Source organism: Natator depressus, chromosome 24 (assembly GCF_965152275.1).
Source record: "Natator depressus isolate rNatDep1 chromosome 24, rNatDep2.hap1, whole genome shotgun sequence".
In the NCBI taxonomy this organism is placed as follows: Eukaryota; Metazoa; Chordata; order Testudines; family Cheloniidae; genus Natator; species Natator depressus.
The window spans coordinates 8,863,905-8,887,122 of record NC_134257.1 but is presented as its reverse complement, the minus strand read 5'-3'; the positions used below and the strand labels follow the sequence as shown (position 1 = coordinate 8,887,122).

General features: G+C 43.9%; 1 protein-coding gene across 2 annotated transcripts in view; it reads right to left on the bottom strand.

The window, feature by feature from the left end:
- SELENBP1 (selenium binding protein 1) overlaps nucleotides 1-23,218 on the bottom strand; it is a 48,346-nt gene that overhangs the window by 5,783 nt on the left and 19,345 nt on the right. Inside the window, exons 1-8 of one of the 2 annotated variants that reach the window (XM_074938827.1) lie at nucleotides 19,508-19,651; nucleotides 11,088-11,141; nucleotides 10,288-10,400; nucleotides 7,867-8,052; nucleotides 6,413-6,533; nucleotides 4,903-5,085; nucleotides 2,087-2,265; nucleotides 481-559 (exon numbers count right to left, since the gene is read on the bottom strand). In XM_074938827.1, coding sequence (XP_074794928.1) covers nucleotides 481-559; nucleotides 2,087-2,265; nucleotides 4,903-5,085; nucleotides 6,413-6,533; nucleotides 7,867-8,052; nucleotides 10,288-10,400; nucleotides 11,088-11,141; nucleotides 19,508-19,511 — 919 coding nt within the window. In that variant the 5' untranslated portion in view covers nucleotides 19,512-19,651. Of the gene's footprint in view, nucleotides 1-480; nucleotides 560-2,086; nucleotides 2,266-4,902; nucleotides 5,086-6,412; nucleotides 6,534-7,866; nucleotides 8,053-10,287; nucleotides 10,401-11,087; nucleotides 11,142-19,507; nucleotides 19,652-23,218 lie in introns of those variants that run through there. The other variant, XM_074938826.1, reaches the window with a different exon arrangement.

Genomic DNA, 23,218 nt, shown 5'->3' with positions numbered 1-23,218 from the left:
CTCCTCTCCCTACCCCCCACAGCCTCCTGCATGCTGTGGAGGCACGGGGAGGGAGAGGGAGGTGCTGATCTGTGGGGCCTACCGGGCGGGAGGTGCTGGGGGGTGCTGATAGGGGGACTGCCGGTGGGTGCTCCGCACCCACCATGTTTTCCCCATGGGTGCTCCAAAAGGCACTGCAAAAGAATCTCTCATAGGAAGAGACATGGGCCACCTCCTTATAGCGTCAGTCAAGATGAGCCAGATTCCCACTCATAATACACATTGGGAGATCTTAACACAAATAGGTATGCAATTGGCAATTCTAAGCCATTCCCTCTTTGGAGGGACACATGCATGTCTTTGAAGGTATGCCAAAGTCCTTGTATAACTGATAAGCTCCTCCATATGCTTCATGCAAAAAGTGTTTGTCATTCAATGACAAGATGCTCAGCCCAGCTGCAAAGCATGAGAAGGAAAATTTTGAAGTGTGCTTACACTAACCTGGCATGTCAGGAAAAAGCCAACCATTCACCTTCTTGCTGGGGACTTGAACCACCTTCTCTGCTGCCCAATTTCCATTCTGTACAAGAGTAAACATAATATTCCCTTGCAATAAGTCAGCAAGAACCCAATTATACATGGGAAATGCAGAATAAGCATGTGATAGTGTGTACCTAGCATATACAAAGGTACTGCAAATAAATGTTAACAATTGATGTGAATAGCAAATAGGTGACTAGCTAGAAACACAGAGTTAATGATTATATATCTGTCAATACTAAAAATAGAAGCATTGTTCATTGGACCTCAACAATAGCCTAGGTTTCGGAGCACAGCCATGGAGTTATATCTACACTACAGATGCTACGGTGGTACAGCTACGGCACTGCAACTGTGCTGCTGCAGTGTAGACACTTGCTACAGCAACAGAAGGGGTTTTTCTATCACTGTAGTTAATCAATTCACCCCTATGAGAAGCAGTAGCTAGACTGATGGAAGAATCAGTTGACCTAGCAGTGTCTACACCAGGGCTTAGGTCGACTTAACTAAGTCTCTCAGAGGTATGAATGTTTCACATCCTATGCGATGTAGCTAAGTCAACCTAACTGTTAGGTATAGGCCAGGGACAGGGGGATATATACATGATGGGTTAGGAGGCTTTGTGCAGTCTATGGAACTGGGGCTATATCTCGCCAACATAATTACCTTGCAGAAACCTTTAGCACAGGCCATAAAGAACATGGCAGGGAAAATACAGTAGCCATTGGGCCAGTTAGTTCACTACAAAGAGTCTAGATAATTATACATGCATATAGGAAAATCAGTTTAATTCCATTTAAGCTGTTCTCTAGATCCATCGTGAGATGTAAAATGAATGTCCCTTATATGAACTCCACCTTGTATTTAGCTGTGACACAGTACTTTCCCCAGGCCTGAAGAAGAGTTCTGGGTAAGCTTGTCTCTCCCACCAACAGAAGTTGTTCCAATATAAGATATTACCTCACTCAGCTTGTTATCTCAAATGAACTCCACGAACAGGAATAGTATTGTAAGAACAGGTTGTTTGGCAAGACCTCTCCAAGCCACCCAGTTCTTAAGAGCCAAAGAGTTCATTTTAAAGTGGCTAGAGGTTGAGGGCACATTATTTCACATGGGGATATTGGCTTTTGTTGGGTTCCCAATATAGCAAGTTTTGGTATTTATTAACTATCTCTTAGTTTCCAAATGCCCACTGGCTTGTAAAGGCACTGGCAGGGCTCACTGGACACAGAATTTCTACAATGCAAGTGAAACTCAGCCAAAGACAAAGAACGTTAGGAGCTTGTGGGAGCTCCCAATATAAGTTGACATGGGCCTATTGACTTCCTTTGGGAACAAGTAGTATTTTCTTGGGCCTTCTAGAGCAAAGATTTGGTGCCTATCCATGACATTTCTGGGAGGTTTCATAGAGCCATACAGCTTGGTCAACCTGGATGCAACACAAAAAACAGATGCTGCCCAAATCTATCCTAACTGAATTCCATTGTCTAAGTGACCCAGTGGATTTCTGAAACATGCTCATGTTTAACCTTGCCTTCTGTCACATGGCAGCTGCTAGAGTGCTTACCCCTGTCTTGTAGAAGCGATGGATTGCACTACTCAGAGCACAACCAACATATCCCTCTGCTGCATCAGGGTTGTGGAGGAATCTGATTTCCAGAGGGATGGAGTCTTCCCCCAGGTCAATTGACTGAGTGAAGACATGAGTGGTCCAGTCCCACACATTAATGTAACGACCATAGCTCCCTGAGAGATCAAGTCAAACAAAAATAAAGTCAGGAGAGTTGATTTTAGCCTTGGAGAACAACCAATTCCAAGAGCGCAGACAGACAGCTAAACAATTAAATGCCTCTGGCAAGGAGAGTTATTGCAGCTGCAGCCTATACTAGAAGAATACATTAGAAGCAAGAGGAAGACCCAGGGCAGGATAGTCTCATTGCTCAATGAGGGGGGAAAAACAATAACAAAGTGTAGAAATGGCAGAAGTGCTAAATTACATTTTTGCTTCAGTTTTTACCAAAAAGTTTAGTAGCGACTGGACATCTAACATACTGAATGCTAGTGAAAATGAGGTAACATCAGAGGGAAAACAGAGAAAGAACAAATTTAAAATTACTTAGACAAGTTAGATGTCTTCAAGTCACCAAGGCCTGATGAAATACATCCTAGAATACTCAAGGAGCTGACTGAGGAGATAAATGAGGCATTAGCAATTATCTTCTAAAAGTCATGAAAGACAGAAGAGATTCCTGAGGATTGGAAAAAGGCAAATATAGTGCCCATCTATAAAAAGGGGAATAAGGAAAACCCTGGGAGTCAGCTTAACTTAAGTACCCGAAAGATAATGGAGCAAATAATTAAGCAATCAATTTGCAAATATCTAGAAGATAATAAGGTGATAAGTAACAGCAGCATGGATTTGTCAAGAACAAATCATGTCAAACCAACCTAAAAGCTTTCTGTGAAAGGGTAACAAGCCTTGCGAATAGGGGGGAAGTAGTAGATGTGCTATATCTTGATTTTAGTAAGGCTTTTGATACGGTCTTGCATGAACGTCTCATAAACAAACTAGGGAAATACAACTTAGATGAAGCTACTATAAGGTGGGTGCATAACTGGTTGGAAAACCGTTCCCAGAGAGGAGTTATCAGTGGTTCACAGTCAAGCTGGAAGGGATATCAAGTGGGGTCCTGCAGAGATGGGTTCTGGGTCTGGTTCTGTTCAATATCTTCATCAATGATTTAGATAATGGCATTGAAAGTACACTTATAAAGTCTGAGAACGATACCAAGCTGGGACAGGTTGCAAATGCTTTGGAGGTTAGGATTAAAATTCAAAATGATCTGGACAAATTGGAGAAATGGTCTGAAGTAAATAGAATGAAATTCAATACGGACAAATGCAAAGTACTCCACTTAGGGAGGAACAATCAATTGCACACATACAAAATGGGAAATGACTGCCTAAGAAGGAGTACTGTGGAAAGGGATCTGGGGGTCATAGTGGATCACAAGCTAAATATTGTATGAGTCACAAGCTAAATATTGTATTGTAAAAAAAAGCAAACATCATTCTGGGATGTATTAGCAGGACTGTTGTAAGCAAGACACGATAAAAGTAATTCTTCTGCTCTGCTCTGCGCTGATAAAGCTTCAACTGAATTACTGTGTCCATTCTGGGTGCCACATTTCAGGAAAGATGTGGACAAAGTTCAGAGAAAAGCAATAAAAATGATTAAAGGTCTAGAAAGCAAGGTCTGTGAGGGAAGATTTAAAAAATTGGGTTTGTTTAGTCTGGAAAAGAGAAGACTGAGTGGGGACATGATAGCAGTTTTCAAGTATATAAAAGGTTGTTACAATGAGAAGGGAGACAAATTGTTCTTGTTAACCTCTGAGGATAGGACAAGAAGCAATGGGCTTAAATTGCAGCAAGGGCGGTTTAGGTTGGACATTAGGAAAAACTTCCTGTCAGGGTGGTTAAGCACTGGAATAAATTGCCTTGGGAGGCTGTGGAATCTCCATCATTGGAGATTTTTAAGAGCAGGTTAGACAAAGACCTGTCAAGGATGGTCTACTCTAGATAATACTTAGTCCTGCCTTGAGTGCAGGGGACTGGACTAGAAAACCTCTCGCGGTCCCTTCCAATCATACGATTCTATGAAAGGTTTCAAGGGTTTTAATAGCACAGAGAATGGACCTTTGCTCTTAACTATATAATCATGCCAAAAATCTTCACCCATTTAAAAATCGTCACAGGTGAGGGGTCAGGCATCACCAAGATTGTGGGATTCTTGACACTACAACACCTTGGCCTGTGTGCAGTAGAAAACAGAGAAAGACCAAGTTCAATGGGAGACCAGAGGGTCTCAATCCATTGATCCTTCAGGTCTGAACACCCCAGGTTAGCTACATACGGGTCTTTTCAAAAGCAGTATGAATGGCCTCCAACATTTTGGCTATGTGACTGTCTCCCATGGAGCTGATAGGGAAGAACAAGATGACCTTCTGAGGGGAGGTCAGACTAAACTGAGATGCCCCTTCCTCCTCACAGCTGAATTCTGACACTGAATACAGCTCTATAGCAGCCCTTGTGGCCATTCAAGTTCATATGTTCCCAAGGTTTTGCTGAACTTCTGCTGTCACTAGCTAGAACTATTAAAGAACACTCAGAGTAGGTTTTGCCTGCCTTGTTTGGGGCCATATACATTGTGATCTTTAATGACTGGTGTAAACTAACTCTGCAGACATCTTTATATGACAATTTTGCCTATGTACTCTGAAATCACCAGCCTTCACTGGTGATAGGAGAGTCCCTGGATGCAGTCCTTGCTTTATTGAACACTGGACCAGAATGTCATCAAATTTTAAACAAACACACTCTCACCAGTCTTTAGGTCTGCTGGGTCTAACCCATTTGCCAAGACTTTTGGCATTCCCCATTCCGTGCTCATCAAGACATTATGCCGTGGCTGGTACCAGAAATCATAGCCAAGTTTAGGGATGTTGGATCCTTTCTCCCAGTTCCCCTTCACCTCAAAAGTCTCTCCATCCAGCAAGATAAAGCCACCTGATGCCAAAAACAAAACAAATTGTTTGATTTTAATCACCCAGTTTAAGAACTTAAGCAGGATAAGACACAATGCAATACTGAACTCTTCTTCTAACAGGCAATAGCATGTTACATGTACTTGAGGGAGGGTGGAGAAAGCTTTCTGAAAGGAGATGTTTTTTCTGTGCTTTCCATTGCAAGGGCTTTCATTAATATTTCTACCAGTAAGCAAATTAACTCAAAGAATTTCCTCCCAAAGATTCAACAATGAAGTATCTTAACATAAGTGTCCTCCTAACCAGACATGTATGCCAACTGGCCAAGCAAAGTAAGGCCCAGCACGGTCCTGCTTTGAGCACGGGGTTGGACTAGATGACCTCCTGAGGTCCCTTCCAAGCCTGATATTCTATGATACAACTCAATAGTATTTCTGTTGGCCTGTATGCGATAACTTTGGAACACAGCATCTGATCAATTCCAAAATTTCAGGGAATGATCTAGGCATCGATGGGAACAAGATATTGATTTGGGTGCAAATCAGAAAATGGTAAAAGCCTGATTCAGAGGAAAATCAGGGGCCCCAGACTGCCTGGTGCTGCAGGCAGAGGAATTTCTCTGCTGCCGCTAACATGTATCAGAGGCAACTGCTAAACTTGCCTAATGAGGAAGTTGTCTGTAGACTGGGCTAACAGAAATCAGAGCCTTACGAGGAGAGTTTGTAGGGGTGCAATGGAGAAGCAGGGCCTGAGGAGGACTGGGGGAGAGTAGTGGTGATGAGGGAAGCAGGAATCTGCATGGCATGCGTGGAGCCCCTAGTAGAGGGGGAGGAAGGGCCACAGAGCGCCTGACATGTAGCATTCTCTTCTAAACCAAAATGTTTCAGTTCCCTTTGTTCTGAAAAGCAATTCCAGCACATCTGAGGGATCAGCCCTATCCTAGTTAACAACTGACAGCAACTATGCAATAAGAAAGCCCTATTAGTCTCAGCCTAGTACACCTGTTGGCAAGTCTCCAAACTACAAATATTCACAATTGTCCCCTTCTTAGGCTCAAAGCTCTCAAGGACTGAATGTGCCCTAGATACTGAACTTCCCTATAACACCGGAGGTGGGTACTCCAAGTCAGGATTGAATCACATTGACAGGGGACTGTGTTTGTGAAATTTGCCCTGCCATGCCTCCTGATGTACCTATTCTGTGGTAAAGTAGAGAACTTCTGACTCCAGGGCTGCTAAGCTGGCCAGCAGCTCAAAAGGATTGCAAGTTCTCAACAAGGCTTCCAGTTTTGTAGCTTGGATTTTTGTAGCAAGGATTCCTTCTCTTGAATGACTACAGGGGATAAATACCTTTGCCATTGCCGGATGGGTCTCCCATGCTGCTGATCATGATCTCACCATTGCCCAAGCAGTGAGTTGTGTGGGGATTGGCTAAGCCGCACTTCCAGAATATATTCACTGGTTCAATCATCTAAGGAGAGTTTATATGCACATAGTCAATCCCTCCTTGGTCAGGCCACCCCCAGTCAAAATCAGAGTGTCAATCCCTATCCCCATCCAGGAGGGTTTCCTGACATCTTAAAACTCTTCAAAATACTAGGCTGTTGGATTTTTTTCCACTTGAAAACTCAGCCCCTGTGTTCTGGGCTTGGCCAGACAGAGAGAAGGAAATTATGAATAAAGCTGGGCAAAATTTTTCAACCGAAACATTTTTTCAGCAAAAAATGGAGATTTGGTGACGTCGAAACATTTCATGAATTCATGTCAATTTCACCAAACTGTTTTGGTTGGGCGGGAGGAGGAGAAACATTGAAACTATTCAGGAAAAAAATTTAAATATTTACATTTTTCCCATTTGATGAATTTTTGTTTCAAAATAAAAAAAAAGTTAAAACATATGCTTGAAATGTAAACAAAACGTATTATTTTGGGTTAAACAAAATGTTTTGTTCAGCCCAAAACTAATTTCCTTTTTAATTGCAAGTGAACTGAAAAATCTTTTGTTTGCCCAGCTTGAACTATGAAGCGAGAATAAACAAAATCCCAGTGCCTGAAGTTCAAAGGTACGAGTTTGTATATATTTTAATCAATTCCACTGTCACTAAGTGGTTCTCCTGAAGAACGTGTACCCTGCTGCTACATTGAAAGCATGTCTCTAGTCGAAAGACAAGTTATGTGAAACCAGTGGCCCAGAGTTACTCAGTACGTCTGAAAGTCAGAGCTGTCTGTGACACACTGGAGCTGTCTGTTCCCTCAATACATCTAGAGGAGAACTAGATGGAGTCTAGTCTGTCTGAATCAGCAAGGTACTGGTCAGCTAAATTGTGACTCCAACACCTTTATTACTGGGGATTCTATTAAAGGCAAAGAGAACACTGCTTGATTTTCAGGTGCCAGCTTAATTTGGTACTTAGAAAAAGGAGGTAATTTTAGCGTATCAAGTGAGCTAGTTCAAAGCAGACATCATTGCTCTAGAGTAGGGTTTAGTCACACTTGTTACCCAAAGAAGCAAAGTTACCCTAAACTACAAGTTGTACGTTGAGGGCACCAATTTACATCAGGTTGAGGGAGGGGGGTGTTGCTCTCCATATAGAACTCAAGGATTTAAGAACTTAATCTTCTTTGGCTGTGGAAAAAGAATAATTTTCTTTAAAATTCTAAGACTTTTGAGACTGACCAGTTCTTAAGGTTCCCCAAAAGCCCAAAAAACCTGTTCTGGATTTCCTCATCCACATTCATAAGTGGGAAATTTTAGTTCCCATCTCCTGGGTGAGATACATCTCTTGGAGTCACCTCAGACATACTTTATGTATTCTGGGAGCCCGCATGTCTGTGCCCACATCCACCACATAAATGCGGGAAGAAATCAGACTGGGAAGAATCAGCCGGTTCCGTTTCTTTGTGACATCCCCAAAGCTGCTGCTGCAGGTGTTCCACCCAGAGTGATGGAGCTCGTCTCGGAGGTTGGGCATGGGCAGGCGGTGGATCACCTGTGAAGTCAAAGGCATGGTTCAGATTCAGTCTGTAAGACAGGCAGTCCTAAGAAAAACAGTTCTTTAGAAATACAGACACAGCATAGGAAACACAAGGGCAATTGTTGCTGTTATCCAGGCAGTAGTTCTAGGTCGAGATTTTCAGAGTAGTTTCTGTGTATATAATGTCTTCTGCAGTTTCCACAGTATGCATCTGATGAAGTGAGCTGTAGCTCACGAAAGCTCATGCTCAGATAAATTGGTTAGTCTCTAAGGTGCCACAAGTCCTCCTTTTCTTTTTGCGAATACAGACTAACACGGCTGTTACTCTGAAAAGAGTAGTTTAAGAATCCCTTGACGCTCAATCCCTTAGGTGGTTTTAAAGAAAATCCCATTCTGGGTCATTAGCACAGGAGACCAGGAGACAGGACTCCTGAGTCCTATTCCTGGCTCTCTACCACCATCATGTGTGATATTGGGCAAATCACTCTCTGTGCATCTGTGACTGGGTGTCCATCCCACATAAGGCTTGAAGAGGTTAAGGTGGCCAGGTGGGCCAATTAAACACTTAGGCTGCACCTGGAGGAGGAGCCAGGGAACAAGTAGGACTAATTAGAGATGAAGCTCAGCTGGAGAGTAACAGGAGGGGCCTGTGGCTGAGAGTGGTAGGCAGCCATGCATGCACTGTTAGGGTGAGAGAAGGTGAGGTCACCCAGGGATAAAGCAGTAAGGGATAGGACTATGCAGACCTTGACAGCTTGTTGTAGGGTCCCTGGGCTGGAACCCAGTGTAGAGGGTAGGCCTTGGTTTCCCATGGGCTTGGGATCCCCTACAAGCCACTGGGGAAGTGGCACCATTAAGCGGCAGTGAAAGAGAAGAATGACAGGGACAGTGATTCCTGAGACACATGATTTCCCCAGAAGGGGAAAACCACAATGACCTGGCTGGAGGGCCGAAAAATGAAGTGAGAGCAGTTGAGTCCTGAGAGAGCAAGACAGAGTGAGAGAGTGCAACTGCAGGAAGGAGTGCTGGTTTGGCAGAGATAATCCCTAGATGTAGCTAGAAAGAGGCGCTCTAGCAGTGAGTAGAGAGCCCTGTGACAAAATCACACGTGAATTTGGACATCATGACATCCTAACATTTGTTTTTTAATGGGTGTGCTATTAAATGTATCTAATATTTGAAAGGTAGAAAGATTACACTTTCTTTAACCATGTACTAATTGGTTGTAAAATACAGTTTTACCAGCTAACTGAAAGCTGTAGCCTTGGCCAGGTAGATTGTGCTTACCCATTTTATGACAGAACAGATTAGTTTTATAGAGTTCCTAAAGCAGGATCACCCTACTCAGCTTAAACAAACGAGTAACTGTCAAACCTGTTGGATGTCCCCAACAAATTTGATCCTGCAGTGATTAGTAATCTTGCTCAATACCTACTGACAATGGGGTTATGCTTACTAAGCACAGAAAGGCTTTGAAAGAGACCTGGAACAACAGGTAAATATTAGCTTTCAGCAATCCCTGGAAGATTCCCAAGACCAAGTTCAGAAAAAGGCTGAAAACTCAAAGCAAACACACCACTAAGCCACCAAGTTTCATACAGCTTTTATGTGAAATCATAAACCGGGCAAATCGAAGAGGAACCTTTTGGAGGAGGGTTGAGTTTAGAGTTTCTAATGAAATAGGAAACAAGTTGAGTTACCCATGGTTTGGGGTTTCATTGTGAACTGGCTGCACATCTCTAAGAAATGTAGCATGAAGTTAGATTGATAGTCAATACTGAGACATCTATTTGAAAGTGGTGATGGAGAAAGATCTACCAGAGTCAAATACCAAGAAGACAGCAGACAAAGAAAGATTAATGCAGGACCCTTGGGATCTAACCTTCTTAATTTCAGCAGGTCCCAGATAGGATAGCAAGAAGTAGAGCAGAAGGAGAAATGGCAACATAAAGCTGACCTCCCCCATTTGGCAGGAAAATTAATGGCTTAGGAGTGGACACAAGACAAGACTCCATCGGATAGATAGATATGAGAGAGAGAGAGAGAGAGAGAGAGATTGTTCAGGGTCCTCCAAATTTTCGTGCATCAGGTCCCCATTTAGCCACCACTGGCAAGCACAGAAAAATTTTCCGTTTGGAGAAGGGGTTCAAGGAGCTGCAGCTAGAGTGTTACTAAACAGCACTAAAGATGCCTGGGGTCAGCCCAGGCTAAGTACAAAGGATTAGAGCCAGAATCTTGACAGGAGTGTACCTGGCAGTAGTGTGGAGATTTGGGGTCAACGTCCACTGTGGCCACATAGTCAGGTTTCTCTATCCCAGTGTTTCTGTAGATACAGGGCAGGTATACAATCTCCTCTCTGGGACCTTGCAAGGCAGAGAACTTGTTTAGGTCAACAGAAATCAGCTTCACACTAACCCCAAAGCAAGTCTTGGAGGAATCTCTCACTGGGTTGGATTTGCCCAACTGAAGCATAGGTGCTGGAACTAGGGGTGCTGGGGATGCTGCTGCACTCCCAACTTGAAGTGGTTTCCATTATATACAGACTTTACAGTTTGGTTCAATGCTCTCAGCACCCCCACTTTAAAGATTGTTCCAGCCCCCCTGAACTGGAGGTTGGGAACCTTTCTCCTTAGTCTTCCTCAGGGGTGGGGTGGGGTATCAGAGTCTTCATTATGCAGGGAAGCACACTAGGCAGGGGTCAGTCTGAAGGGGATTTCCCTGCCTGTGGCATGGCCCATTCGCAGTTTGCGGTTCTCTTAGCCCTTCTTTGCTCAAGGAAGACTCATCCTTGGATCAGAGATATTTCTGAAGGGCCCTTTGAATGTAAAGTGCACACACTTTCAAAAAATTATCCTTAAAAAGGAATTCCCAGGGAATCTCCCTACCCCTTACAAAGGCTTGTCACCCCTTCCATTATGCCAGCTGCAGAACAGAGTTAGCTAATGCTACACCCAAAAGGCACCTCATTAATCTTCACTGAATCTGAGGGTAGTTCAATAAAGCTCTTGTTTTGGTAACCTAGATTTCAGAACACAGTTGACAGGACTTGCCTTTCATGGCATCTAAAGGAGTCTTGTACCCAGGACCACATGCTCCACATTTTGCTGATGAAAGAAGGGGGGAAAAAAAAGGTTAGATATCTCCAAGTTATTTACCCGCACATTTTCCAAAGAGGTCGCGGACTTTGGGTGCTCAGCTTAAGAGATCTTAGACCCAGTTTTCAGAAGTGCCACCCACAAATCCCATGGACCAATAAAAGCTGAGAGCACTCCAGACCTCTGAAAATGAGGCCCACCATGTCAAGTTGAAGATCCAAAAATGGAGGAAATGACTGAATCATAAGCAGTCAGATAAACATCTGGGATTTAGAAAGACTTGATTTGTGAAAGGTGTTAGGGATTAGCAGGGAAGCACTGTCAAGAGCTCAGTTAGACAGATTGCTCAATCTGACCAACCCATTTTATTATTATAGGAAAACTGTGCAGGCCTCTTCTGTGTATTACCCCTTGGAGTGGCTGTTTCTAGGAATTTAGAAACTGGTTAGGAGCCAATAGTGCAGAGTGTTTTGCTTAGTGGGGAATCCTCACCTGTACCACCTTCTCACTGCTAGAAACTCAGTTCCCCAGCTTCTGCTCCTCAGCACTCCATCCTACTTTCCTGCTAATTGAAACCTTCATTGATCTCTAGCTGAACTCCTCAACTAGTCTCAACCAGCGGAAGGGGGGGGGGGGGGCAGCTCAGCTGCGAGTCCATGTTCCCAGAGACTGGGAGGGAACCCGATGAGTGGCAGTGGAGGAATCTGGCAAGCAGCAGGGGAAGTTCAAATCTGGCTGGAGATTCAGGGCTTGTTCCTTTATTAGGGGAGATCAAGGTACATTAAAACACTAGAGGAACTGAAAACAAGTGTTCCTCTGTGCTTTAAGGGTTCAAGCAGGAATTTAATGGACTCAAGGTGCATTCCATGTGTAGCCCAATCTATGAATCATTAACTATACTGAATACTTAAGAATTCTCAGTTATCACTTTGAGATTTGACAGGTTCTTGTCCCAAAATCAGGCCCCGTATTATTAAAATTAGTTCAGTTGGGAACTCCAATGTTCACAGTTGTGGCACTCACACTTTAGGAACCCTTTTGTATTTACAATAGTTTATCAATACATTTAGCATAGTCACAAACACTCTAACCCAGAAAGACAGAGAGACTACAGAACGTACATCTGAACAGGTACATACTCACACCATCCCAGGCAGAACAACCTGAAATGTTAGCCATTGTCTTCCTCATCACCATCACCTTCCTCCTCATCACTAGTGGTCATCATTCTGGCACCTCCCAAGGGCTACCTCTCTTGCTCCTCCTGCCACAGGCTGGGATACAACTTTTATAATATGGTATGCTGATGCCACTATATCTAATGCATTTTTAGCAGGGGTTTCTCCCCATTCCTTATTTGTATTTCCTCGCCCTACTAATGTTGGGGTGCCCTTCTCCTATAGATTAGCATATTAAAGATCTCAACTTATTATCATATATGTCAATTCATTGACATGGCACTCTTGTGGTTAGACTACTGTATAGCAGTTGCTACTGTAACAGTCAGTATTCCAGACAGTCACAGGATTCGTGTTTAAGGTTTACATGAACAAATAACATCTAGGATCAAGAAAATATTATCCTGACACGCTATTTAAAAACATATTAACACCACGCGGCAAGTTTATACACCTTATCAGACTATACAATTCTGCATTCCTATAGTCACCATGCTCCAGTCCTGCTGAACCCATTCCAACCTGGAGGTAGAGTCGAGCTGCCCCTCCCCACCCCCATCTTATACAAATAATGAGCAGCCAGCAGCAGTGTGATAAATTGAGATAATTTTGAGCAGGACCAAAGAACGTGATGCCCGCTTTGCAGCTGACTGCAGTGCTTCAAGCATGTGTCTGATAAATGACTTGACATTTTGTTCATTTTCACCACTGTGTTATAATCTTATATTGTGACAAACAAGTTCTTCAAAACAAACCCTACAGAATCCGATACCTTCAACTCAATAGGATGTGACAGCTGTATTTCCCCATTAAATCAGGTTACTATTCTTTAGTAAACAAAGATGACAAGTTACTTTGTAGAATCCACTCACTACCTTCTGAGGTTTGTTACTTTAAAACATGATTTCCTCAAAAAGCGAGGGTGTTTTAGTACTAAATAGGCTGTCTAAGAAGACTGTCTGAAAATAGGCAAAAGGACAGACAATCTGATGTATTCCACACCGTTGCATGTCTAAGCTCTGTAAGGCACAATTTAAACTTTATTAAAAATGGATACATATAACTAAACTCTGTCCTATTTTTCCTAGTCACCTACATTAGCAGGGACAAAACATGGATTAGACCAGTACTAGACTAGTATTGCACAAATACGTTGTTCTTCTGCAGATTAATAAATTAAGAGACCACTAAAACTAGAATGTTTGCTAGAGATAACCTAGGGCAAGATGGTGACATTCCCCGCCTTTCTTCTTCCCCTCCCCCATCTTACTCCTCTTCCTTCCTTCCCACTTTCTCTCCGTTCCTTCCCTACTTGTTCAAATATTCTGTTGTAATAAACTGTTGAGGATCTGTTTGAAGTTGACATATAGCTTTCACTGTATTTTGTGTCAGGCTCTTCATGAACACACAAGTCATGAATCTGCTATCTGTAGCAAGATGTTGCTAAAAATGTTTACATTAGAGATATTAACGTGTCATTACACATACTAATAGTCGTCATTAAATGCAGCTTCCCAGCTATCTTGGCGTCTGACTGAATGTTTAGAATATCTTGAAGTTGGACTGTATTTGTAATAGAAATTTCTAGCAAAAGGCCAACATGCTTTTGCAAACCACTGTCATTTATCACAATGTGACTGGGATAAGTAGCTAGTCCAGTTTACTGCTACATCAGGAATACTTGAGGTTTTTTCCTTCCCAAAATGTGGAGGATATCTTTATTGACAAAGCTCCTCTGCCATGCAATCCACCTCCCCTCCCAGTCACCATAAAGATAACAGACTTGTGGCAATTACAGCAATTGCTCACGTGGAAGCGATATTTTTAGTGTAGTGTTTTGTCCTTTTTCACCAAGATGACACACTAGGCTTGATTCTTTGTTTCCCTGTATCTTGTGCAGTCATTTGCCCCTGTGCAAAGTGAGGGTAAGACACTGCCATTCTGATGTTGGTAGCATTTTACATCCTCTTTCTGCACTCATTTACACCAGTGCTAGGTGCAGGAAAGTAGAGTGTCCCACTGTCTCCTTTTGCTCTTTATTTTGTCTCTGTAGCGGGGTCGTATTGGAAAAACCTGGGAGGTGGGCAGGCGCAAGCCCACCCACTGCTCAAGGCCCCTCCCCCCCGGACCCAGGGACCAACTGGTTGCGGGGGACAACTAATGAAAAACAGGGATCGGAGTGAAGGTCAGAGGTTCAAAATGAGGATACCGGATGGGGACACCGAGCAGAGAACCCCAGACAGCGTCCACTGCTCCTCAAAGCTGTTGAGGGAGCCAGTGGATGCTGCCCAGTGGAACTCTGCCCAGATGCGTGAAACTAGGGAGGAACGGAAATAGGCCCCGCAGTTGCAGAGCACCCCCTCATCCAACATCCTCCTCCTGGTATTATAGATGGAGACTTTGGCCAGAGCCAGGAGGAGGTTGACAAGGAGGTCTCGCGACTTCGTGGGGCCATGGATAGGGTGTGCAAAGAGGAACAAGTGTGGGGAGAAGTGCAGCCAGAACCTCAACAAGAGGCAACCTGGAGGAGCCAGAATAGGGGCTCCAACCTGGTGCATTCGAGATAGGCGTGCGCCAGGTTCTCCCTCACGCCACAAAAGGGGCAGGCCTCAGGTGTAGGGGTGAACCGTGCCAGGTGCACGCCCATGCTCACGGCTTCATGAAGGAGCCATCAACTAATGTCCCCGGCAGGCCGTGGGACCAAGGTGGAATAAAGGCTGGCCCACCAGGGCTCCTCACCCTTTTTAGGTGGAAGATAGTCCTGCCATTTGGTGTCGGGGCGGGACACGAGGGTGAGGAAATGCAACGTATAGAGCACGAGCGTGTACAGATGGTTTCTGGGCGTGGTTCGAAACCGGACCGGCTGCAGGGTATGCAGCCGGCTCGGAGTGTGGGAGCGGGGAGGCCGGGGGGGGCTCGCAGAACAGGGGCCCAAGAAAAATGTCCGGAGGGCCAGGGGTGAGGGGTGGGCAGGGAACGCCCTCTCGCAGGGCTCGCTGCAGGAAAACGGGAGACTCGGGTGACAAGGCAGCCTTCACCTCCTGGAGTATGCTCCTAAGGGTCGGAAGGGTGGAAAGCCCCATGCGTCGTCCGACCGCGCGGGGCTCCACCCAATCCCCCCTGTCGTAGTCCAGGAGGTCTCCGACTCTGGTGGCTTCTGCCAGGACCAACCTCTATCTGTAGCGGGGTGGTCACCCCGCTCCGGCCCTGAAGGGGTTAAAGCAGCTCTGGAGAGGGCTGCAGCTGGAGAAAAGGAGTTAAAACAGCCAAGCTAGGCTGATTGGAGTAGCTGGCCACACCTGGCCCTTATAAGGGGGCTATGGGCCAGAAGCAAAGGAGTCTTGCTCAAGCCCTGGAGTGGGAAGGGCTAGCTGCCTGAGAGGAAGGTACCGTAAGCGGAGCAGTGCTGGGGAAGGGCAAAGGGAGCTGGGGAGCTCCAGCCTAGTAAACTGCCAGGCTGCAGGCCTTGTTTAAGGCCAAAAGGTACTGGGCTGCAGAGGGACGACCTGAGGATGGGCAAAGGCAGCAGGTTCTAACCCCTTGCCAGTGATGAGTGGCCATTACAGACTGCAGTCTGTCTCAGTGAGCGGGGGATAGATTATGACTGGCAGTAGCCACTGAGGCAACCTGAGTTTAGAGGATGGGGGTTCCCCTGGGAGCAGAGACCCAGAGAGTGGGGTACTGCTAGAGCAGAACTCCAGGGTAAACAGGCACTGGGGTTCGGGAGGGACACGGGGACCTGTGGCAGGCGAGACACCGGCCTGCAGAGGGTGCTCTGTAGGCTGGAAAAGAGCTTATTCCCAGACTACCAGCAGGAGCAGCGGTGCTGGTGAGTCTTCGCTTCGCTACGGTCTTCCTCTTCCATCTGTCCTATTTCCCACAGCTTAAACCAAGAGGTGAGGCAGCCCCATGTGAGCAGCCAGCTCATACTCCATAAACTACCAGCAAGTGCTCCATAGGCCACAGCTTGGCAACCTCTGCTCTAGTTAACGAGCGGGTATATGGATGGCCTACCGCAGCATTTATATATTGAAGATATGAACCATAATTCCCAATAGAACAGTGAAGGAACAGACCTCAGGGCCTGAAACGCCTCCTCTCCTGCCACCCAGCAGAGTTTAAAGTTGGGGGAGGCAGTTTTCATGACCTCATGGAAATAGTAAAGGGCCGTTCTTCTGATGATTCCAAGGATCCCTATACAACCAAAGGTCATCCCTGAGAATTACAGTTCATCCCCACCCTAGTGTTTTAACCACACCAAGCTCTGTTAAATGAGAGAACCTGCTGTACAAAGTCAGAAAGTGAAGACTGTAGCCTCTAGTCCAGGGGCTCTCAACCAGAGGTCTGGGCTCCCCTGGAAGGCTGCAAGCAGGTTTCAGCAGGTCTGCCAAAATAAACCAGAGAGCAGGGCTGGTGTTAGACTTGGTGGGGCCCAGGGTAGAAAGCTGAAGCCTGAGCCCCGCCACCATCCTGCCGCCCAGGGCTGAAGTTGAAGCCCAAGTAACTTAGCTTCATGGGGCCCCGGACAATTGCCCTGCTTGCTACCCCTAACGCCAGCCTTGGCTTTTAATCTAGTGGATATGCAGAAAAACAGTTGTGGGGTGCAGGTGGGCTGTGGAATTTTTATAGCATGTTGGGGGGACCTCAGAAAGAAAAAGGATGAGAACTCCTGCTCTAGTCTAGTGGTCAGAACAAACCTCAAGATACCTAGGTTCTAGTTGTAGCTATTGCTGACTCACAGTGTATTACTAGGGCAAGTCACTTCACTTCTCTGTGCCTGTTTAGGAATAATAATACTTTCATAGATTCTAATGCCAGAAGGGACCATTGCGATCAACCAGTCTGACCTTCTGTATAACACAGACCATAGAACTTCCCCAAAGTAATTCCTAGAGCAGATATTTTAGAAAAATATCCAGTCTTGATTTTAAAATTGTCAGTGATGGAGAATCCACCATGACCCTTGGTAAATTGTTTCGATGGTTAATTATTTTCACTGTTAAAAGTATATACCTTATTTCTAGTCTGAATTTGTCTAGCTTCAACTTCCAACTATTGGATCATGTTAGTCCCAGGGGGCTGTAGACTTTTAATAAATAGCAGTAAAATGCTTTCAGATTTATCAGGCAAAGGTGCCATGGGAATACAAAAAGAAGCCCAAAGACACTAGGTACCATGCAAGCGATAAAAATGGGATGAGGGAGCCTATTTTAAGAATAATTTCTAAGAAGAACAGTATTTTAAAAATAAAAAGGTCATTTCCTTTATGCTTATGCAACCTGGCTGTTACATTATTATGGCTGAGCTATAAAGCCTATTGAGGCAGCTACAGTAAATCTGCAGACTGTTCAGATAAAACAGGAGTTGTTGGAAGTCTGCCTAAAGAGACTATAGGTTTTATAGACTTACAACATGCAATATGATCACAAAAACTGTTTCAGCCTCTGGATAGAGTATTGCATGCCAGTTAGTTCAATGTAACAGCCATTTGCACAATCAAGGGATACCTTTTTACATAATTTAGTTTAAAGCAGTATGTTTGAGGTTAAAGGAGTATGAAAGATTACAGCATGTTTAACTGCACCACTAAACAACTACACTTTTATGTATATGATTGCACAATTTGAGTTTGACACTGTGTACCATGACTCAGCAACATTAAATTCTTATAGCCAAGTTATAACTGCCTCCCATAAAACAAACTTGTATAATGAACCTAACAGACCTTTCACATTGATCAACACAGCCCACCACTACTACTGTATGCTTTGTAAGTTAGCTTACATTAAAGCATGTCTGTGCTATACTCTTTTTGAGATGGGGGAAACCAATTTACAGCAAATCAAATGGGATTAAGTCTTTAGTTTTCCTCTTCATACTGGAAGCATTAGATTGGTGCAGTGGAATATCTTTTGCACATCATCTGCTTGTTAGTTTGAACAAACAGACAGTTCTCTTATCCAGCTGCAAGATTGTTTAACTTATCCAGTAACACATTAAAAAGGAGGTAATCAAACAAGTTAGTTTTATGACATAACTTTGCCCACATTAAGCTGATAAGCATATATAGCAGACCTGGAGGACAATAGCAGTAATTATGCCATTGTTCAACAGTCACAAACTAAGCATTAACAGTATGAAAGGGCCAAAAGTAACACTTGTGTGAAAAAGCGAAACAAGACCCCACCTAAACAACTGATCACTCATGATCATGGAGATCGAGGATTCTGTCTCGACTCTAAAAACCTGCACAAGAGGGCTTCCTCCTCCCCCATCGGAGATTGATTTAGGGTTAATCAGAAATCCATAAAGCATCTCAATTCAGTATTGGCACAGAGACATAGTTTTCTCTATATGTATGGTATTCGGATCACTCTTTAGGCATGTACACTGCAGTCATTATGACAGGAGCCTTATCTGTGTTACTAATCAAATCCTCCTAATAAACAAACTCTAGTTTACTTTTCACCATTTATACTGTCAGAACTGCAGAAAGGAAATATTCAGGTTGGACAATTAAACCAGTCTAGTCAGTTTAGCATTCTGCCTCTATAAGGGTTTTTTACCATGGTCTCCAAGGACCTTGTCATGTTACATGACAAGCACAATATACTAGTTAGGCTGTAAATAATATAGGGGAATATTTATATCTAAAGAAAAAAATCCTCTATTTGTGTTCATTGTTTCCCCAAAAAATGTTTCCAAAAGGAGTTTATATTTGTAGTAGGATTTGTAGAAAGCAAGTAAATACAGTGTTATATGTTGGTCCTTAGCTACCTGACAGTCTCCCTTAAAAGAGGGGAGATTCAGAATTAGTCACTCAGCAAGATTACCGTTATTACTCATTTCATGCAGCTTCCAAATTCTGAAACAAACAAATGTAGCTGTTGCTCACATACCAAGAGATGCAGTTAAAGATTTTAAAACTTAGTGTTGTTTTTAGTTTAAGTAGCTTAAAGAAAAACTTTTTATCAGTCAAACAAAACTTTAGCCCGCAGTGCTCCTTACATGTACTCTGCACTGGTTATTCAGTAGCAAATCTGCAAGTCCCTGCTTAGGGAAAAAGTAAGAAGTTTCAAAGGATAAATGCTGCAGCCTGCAAATACCAACAGCAGCAAGATAACAGGTTGGAACCACCAGCCAAAACTGTAGGTCTTCATGCCTAATGCTAGTTGCAGACTGGGGACAGTTTCTTACCCATGTTGAGTGCCTTCTGGTCAGATTCTCCGCTGCTTATGACTTGGAATAAGCAGCGTTTGCAGTGTGACAGGAGAAAATTCCACACAGCAAAGGCTGGTATTGAAGGATCATATATAGCAGTTCAGTGGGCGGGCAGGAGGGTTTGGAAGGGAGCTGCAAAGGGGAGGTCTAATGGTGGAAAGCATGTAGGAGGTTCCAGAGTAGCACACCACCTCCTTCTCTCTCTGCTAATAATACACAGGGACGCTATTAAGGCTCTGAAGGACTCTACTGCTCCCTTCCCCAACGCAGCTTGGTAACGCAGCTGGTTCTGGTGGAGCTCCCACCTGCTTCTACCCATGTACTAGGGATGTGTGTATGTTTGCGGCACACCAATAGCTTTCTTACACAGAGAAAAAACAGGCTTTTAACAGTGAAAGGGAGAGGAAACAATTCTGTTCATAAAACTCTTGCTTCTAGGCAATATTTCAAGTTCTCCAGCAGGCAGTGAATGCATGACCTAGTTACAGCTCCCAATTGTCTCTTGCTTGGCAGGCCGGTGGTTTTTTTTCATTTACATGTTTTTTCAATCCTCTAAGCAAGACAGCTGCAAAAGCTCTTCCTGCTAGTTACAGTTAGATCCATTTCTCCCATGAAAGCTTCGGAGCTTAATTTTTTTTTTTGAGGGGAGCCATCTTCCACAATCAACCAACACCTCTTCCCCCCCCTCCCCCCGCCCCACTCAATAGATGATTTGAAGGGAGGGATTTCTCTGCTCCCAGGAAAGATCATCTTCCACTTCGGATACTGCTAAACTGTCCCTGATCAGGAACAAATATAATATTTTCCCCCCTGGCTTTCTAAAGAGCAATATTTTTTTGCCCCACCATTTCCGAAAATGTTCTCAGGGGAGGATGTAGCATTGTACAACTGCAGGCCTATCCCTTCCCCCACAATCCACAAATTATTCAACTGAAACCCTAACCTCTTCTCAAACCCCACCATTGAGAACCCCCTTGACAATACTAGAGCCAAGGGACTGGTAGGTAGAATCAAATGAACAAACTGCAGCTAACAATTTATTTGGTGAGTTTAGCTCTTTTTCCTGTATGCAAATTGTACATGAGCAGTTTGCATTTTTTAAACTAATTTTTTTGCCATTCCCAAACCACTTGCCAAAAGTTTTGTGCTCGAAAATTATTTGCTGTGAATTCCTCCAAGTACTTGATAGTTACAATTCAATATTCCAGCTGTGAGATGGGTCGTCTATGTCACATGGCATTGTTTCTCTCTCCTGTTTGGATACTCTGCCCTCTATCAATTGCTTCCAATCAAAAGGCATTTCATTTTGTAGCAAAATGTATTCTGTTTTGTGATTAAGTTAATGTTGACAATGGGCCTGAAATTTGTCTTCTGCAAATTCTTGAATGAACAAAGCTTCAATTATAGTGCATAAAAAGGATGCAAGAAAATTTAGCAATGCTCTATTGCAGTGGTTCCCAAACTTCTTCTGCTGCTTGTGCAGGGAAAACCCCTGGTGCGCCAGCTGGTTTGTTTACCTGCCATGTCCGCAGGTTCAGCCGATCGCGGCTCCCATTGGCCGCGGTTCACTGCTCCAGGCCAATGGGAGCCGCTGGAAGCGGCGGCCAGTACGTCCCTCGGCCCACGCCGCTTCCAGCAGCTCCCATTGGCCTGGAGCAGCAAACCATGGCCACTGGGACTCGCGATCAGCTGAACCTGCGGACGCAGCAGGTAAACAAACCAGCCCAGCCTGCCAGGGGCTTTCCCTGCACAAGCGGCGGAACAAGTTTGGGAACCGCTGTTCTATTGAGAATTCATTTAATATTTGCCAGTATGGGTTGTATTCCCAGCTCAGCCACTGACCTGCTGGGTGTTTGGCTAGTCTTTTGGACAGAAGGTGTAAATATTTAACAGAGTAATTACTCATTGGAACAATTTGCTGGGAGTTGTGGTGGACTCTAGTCTCCATCCCTGCCAATTTTTAAATCAAGATTGTAAATTTATCTAAAAGATCTGCTCTAGGGATTATTTTGGGGAAGTTCCTGGCCCGTGTTATATAGGAGATCAGGCTAGATGATCACAATGATCCCTTCTGGCATTGGAATCTGTGAATCTGTCTTTGTTCCTCTGTTTCTTCATCTCTAATAATGGGGATACTGCCATGTTAGCTACAGATGGAAAGCATTATATAAGGGATATGTATTATTTTTCTCACTCTTCACCCTGGTCTCCAGGCACATTAGGCAGACACTGCTCCCTCTGGCTCTGAGCAAAGCCACTCCTTTAATCAGACAGAAAGAATCACTCGAGAAACATGAGGTTATAACTCCTACCTGTCCTTGGGCTGTTTCTGCTAATAGTTATTTTTGTACCTTGTCAAATTCTACACAGTTTAATTTCTGGGGGCCGTTGTGATAATTGGGCTGACAAATGTACTTTAATTGCGAGCTCAGTTGTAAAAAGTAGATGATACAATAACTATAACAAGAAGAGTTGATGGGAAAAGGAACAAAACGGAGACAGAAAAACTGAATTAGTCTGAACAAAAAGACCATGATATGATTCAAGGACTGATTCAAAAATCATGGTTGGTAAAAACAATATGTGAAACCGGAAATTAACAAACCAAAATTGGCATGTTGGATATTAGGCATAATTGGTATACTAAATAATGAGGGGTTGGGCTATACCACCCACCATTCCCTTTGGGGGTCCTTAAAGAAAGAAAAAGGGAATTTGTGTGGAGAAGAACAGAAAAAAAAATCAGGAAGAACAGATGGAGGCTACTGGAGTGAGCTTCACATCAGGGCTGCCCCGTCCCTTCTCTTTCTCTCACCCTCCCCTCCCCCCCGCATCTTCTAGGACTCCAGACACTTTTTGTCCTAATCCTGAGACATATTCTGACCAACTCGGGCCAGAGAGGGACTCTGGTGACATCGTGAATCCCAATACTACCTGAGATGAAACTGGTTTGAACTTTGGCAACAGTTCCAGCTCATTTCAACTAACATCTTCTCTTTTCCCCAGAAGAACAGTTTTTACCGTCTTTAACAACATCTACAAGACTGTCAAATGAGGTTTTTCCTTCTAAATCTCTGCAGGGAAAGGGAACAAGGGATGTTGTTAAAATGAAAGCTTTACTTAATACTTTACATTTCAAATACTTTCCCTTCTGTTCTGTATCTTTAATAAAAAGTTCAAAGGACTTTTAATAGTGTTTTGCCATGGTATTAAGCAGGCTGAAGTTTCTATATACCAAACACCAGACCTTGTTTAACACTGTGGTTATGTTAATATCTTTGGCTCATTTATTTAATCAAAATTAATACAAGAGGACCCACCACTGCCTACCCCACACCCTGTTCCCTCCTTAATGATTTGTTTTTAACATGTAATTTTAGCTAAAAATAGTTGCCTACTTCAGTGTTTTTCAAGCTACCATTTTAAAAGAGTAACTATATCACCCTAAAAAGAAAAGGAGGACTTGTGGCACCTTAGAGACTAACAAATTGATTTGAGCATAAGCTTTCGTGAGCTTCAGCTCACTTCATCGGATGGGATATACACCATCATGTGCCAGCAATGCCCCTCTGCCATGTACATTGGCCAAACTGGACAGTCTCTACGTAAAAGAATAAATGGACACAAATCAGACGTCAAGAATGATAACATTCAAAAACCAGTCGGAGAACACTTCAATCTCTTTGG